Source organism: Tupaia chinensis, unplaced genomic scaffold (assembly GCF_000334495.1).
Source record: "Tupaia chinensis unplaced genomic scaffold, TupChi_1.0 Scaffold144255_1, whole genome shotgun sequence".
In the NCBI taxonomy this organism is placed as follows: domain Eukaryota; kingdom Metazoa; phylum Chordata; class Mammalia; order Scandentia; family Tupaiidae; genus Tupaia; species Tupaia belangeri.
This window is the reverse complement of record NW_006204113.1, coordinates 1891478-1893625: the sequence shown is the minus strand read 5'-3', so window position 1 is coordinate 1893625 and position 2148 is coordinate 1891478. Positions and strand designations below refer to the sequence as shown.

Sequence of the window (2148 nt, the reverse complement as noted above, 5' to 3'; positions counted from 1 at the left end):
TCCTGGAAAACACTGGGGAAACTCTGGGAGACATTGTAAGAGGGAAAGACTTCTTAAATAAGACTCCCAACACACAGTCGATAATTCCCAAAATAGACAAGTGGGATTACATCAGACTAAGAAGTTTCTGAAAGGCAAAAGACACAGTAATTAGTGTGAATAGACAGCCCTCAGAATGGGAAAATATTTTTGTAAACTATGCGTCAAATAAGGGACTGATAACCAGAATACACAAGGAATTCAAGCAGCTGTTCCGGAAAAAGACAATCAATCCTATTAAAAGATGGGAGGCGTGCGGACAGAGCACAGAGCGCGGACAGACGAGACCTGAGCAGTGGAGACCCGCCAGGTCCGCTCTCTGTCCGTTGCGCCGCCAGCCCGCCCAGCGTCCGCCGCCGCCATGGGAGTACAGGTGGAGACCATCTCCCCCGGAGACTGGCGCACCCTCCCGAAGCGCGGCCAGACCTGCGTGGTGCACTACACCGGGATGGTTGAAGATGGAAAGAAATTTGATTCTTCCCGGGACAGAAACAAGCCCTTTAAGTTTATGCTGGGCAAACAGGAGGTGATCCGAGGCTGGGAAGAAGGGGTTGCCCAGATGAGGGTGGGCCAGCGAGCCAAATTGATCATCTCCCCAGACTATGCCTACGGTGCTACTGGGCACCCAGGCATCATCCCACCACACGCCACTCTCTTCTTCCACGTGGAACTTCTAAAACTGGAATGACAGGAATGGCCTCCTCCCTCAGCTCCCTGTTCTTGGCAGATCTGCCATGGAGGGATGTGGTGCCTCCAGATGCGTATACACGAATGTACGCGGAGCTTTTCCTGATGTTCCACTACACTCTGTGTAAACATCTACCCTGACTGAATGTGTTCTGTCACTCAGCTTTGCTTCCCACACCTCCATTTCCTCTCCCCTTTCCCCTCGTATGTGTGTTTACCTAAACTATATGCCATAAACCTCAAATTATTCATTTTATTTTGTTTTTGTTTTCATTTGGGGTGAAGATTCAGTTTCAGTCTTTTGGGTATAGGTTTCCAATTAAGTATAGGGTCAAGTATTAACAGCACAAATGATGGGTTAACTTTAGAATAGGAATTGGTATTGGGGGGAAGGGTGTAAGAATCTTTATTTTTTTTTGGATGAAATTTTTATCTATTATATATTAAACATTCTTGCTGCTGCCCTGCAAAGCCATAGCAGATCTGAGGCACTGTGGAGGACTGAATTATTCTCTTAGTTGAGAAATGTCCTTGGGTTAAATTAAAAGCTACCCTAAACTGAAGTGGGGAGGGGGAGAGCCTTTGTCTCCACCAGCCCACCACCCCTCCTTCTCCTTAAACCCTTTGCCTTTTGAAAGCAGATCATTTTCACTGCGATGTGGACACTACAGGTATCTGTCCCTGGGCCAGCGGGGACCTCTGAAGCCTTCTTCATGGCCTGGCTTTTTGTCCCTTTCTTTTTCTTCTGTCCTGTGGTTTTCTAATGGATTTTCAGGACTTCTGTAATCTCATAACTATCCAAGCTCCACCACTTCCTAAATTTTAAGAACTTTAATAGAAAGTTTAAAATGAAGGTGCTGTTTGTAGACTTAACACCCAGTGAAAGCCCAGCCATCATGACACATCCTTGAGTGTTCTCTTGAGAAAGTGATGCTGGTCATCGCAGCTTCAGCATCTCCTGGTTTTTGATGCTTGGCTCCCTCTGCTGATATCAAAGTCTCCTGGCTGTTCCTCCCTCAGTCCCTTCTCACCCCTTTGCTGTCCTGTGTAGTGATTTGGTGAGAGAAATTGTTGCTCCTCCCGCCCCCCTCCCCCTAATCCCTGGCACCATATAGGAGTTTCAAGTTTTATTATTCAATAAAAGTGCTTTATGCTGGCTTTTCTCAAAGAAAAAAAAAAAGATGGGAGAATGAGTGGAAAAAACCACTCTACAAAGATGACATAAGAATAGCTAAAAGGCATATGAAAAAATGTTCAACATCCCTCACTGTAAGAGAAATGCAGATCAAAACAACAATGAGATACCACCTAACCCCAGTCAGAATGTCTAATATTAAAAAAAACAAAAAACGATAAGTGTTGGTGGGGGTGTGGTGAAAGGGGAACTCTCTTACACTGCTGGTGGGAATGTAAATTGGTCCA

The 2148-nt window shown here is 45.6% G+C and overlaps 2 protein-coding genes across 5 annotated transcripts in view; one reads left to right on the top strand and one right to left on the bottom strand.

Moving 5' to 3' along the window:
• The window catches only part of SUFU (SUFU negative regulator of hedgehog signaling), a gene marked incomplete at its 5' end in the record, with an annotated part of 149979 nt that overhangs the window by 109573 nt on the left and 38258 nt on the right, over positions 1-2148 (bottom strand).
• LOC102467755 (peptidyl-prolyl cis-trans isomerase FKBP1A) lies at positions 369-982 on the top strand. Of its 2 annotated transcripts, XM_014583335.2 has the most exons (2): positions 401-490; positions 604-982. In XM_014583335.2, the coding sequence occupies exons 1-2, from the start codon at positions 401-403 to the stop codon at positions 865-867; spliced, it is 354 nt and encodes a 117-aa protein (XP_014438821.1). In that variant the 3' UTR covers positions 868-982. The 2 variants fall into 2 exon arrangements, with proteins under 2 accessions (XP_006166432.1, XP_014438821.1); XM_006166370.1 differs by having other exon boundaries at positions 369-982.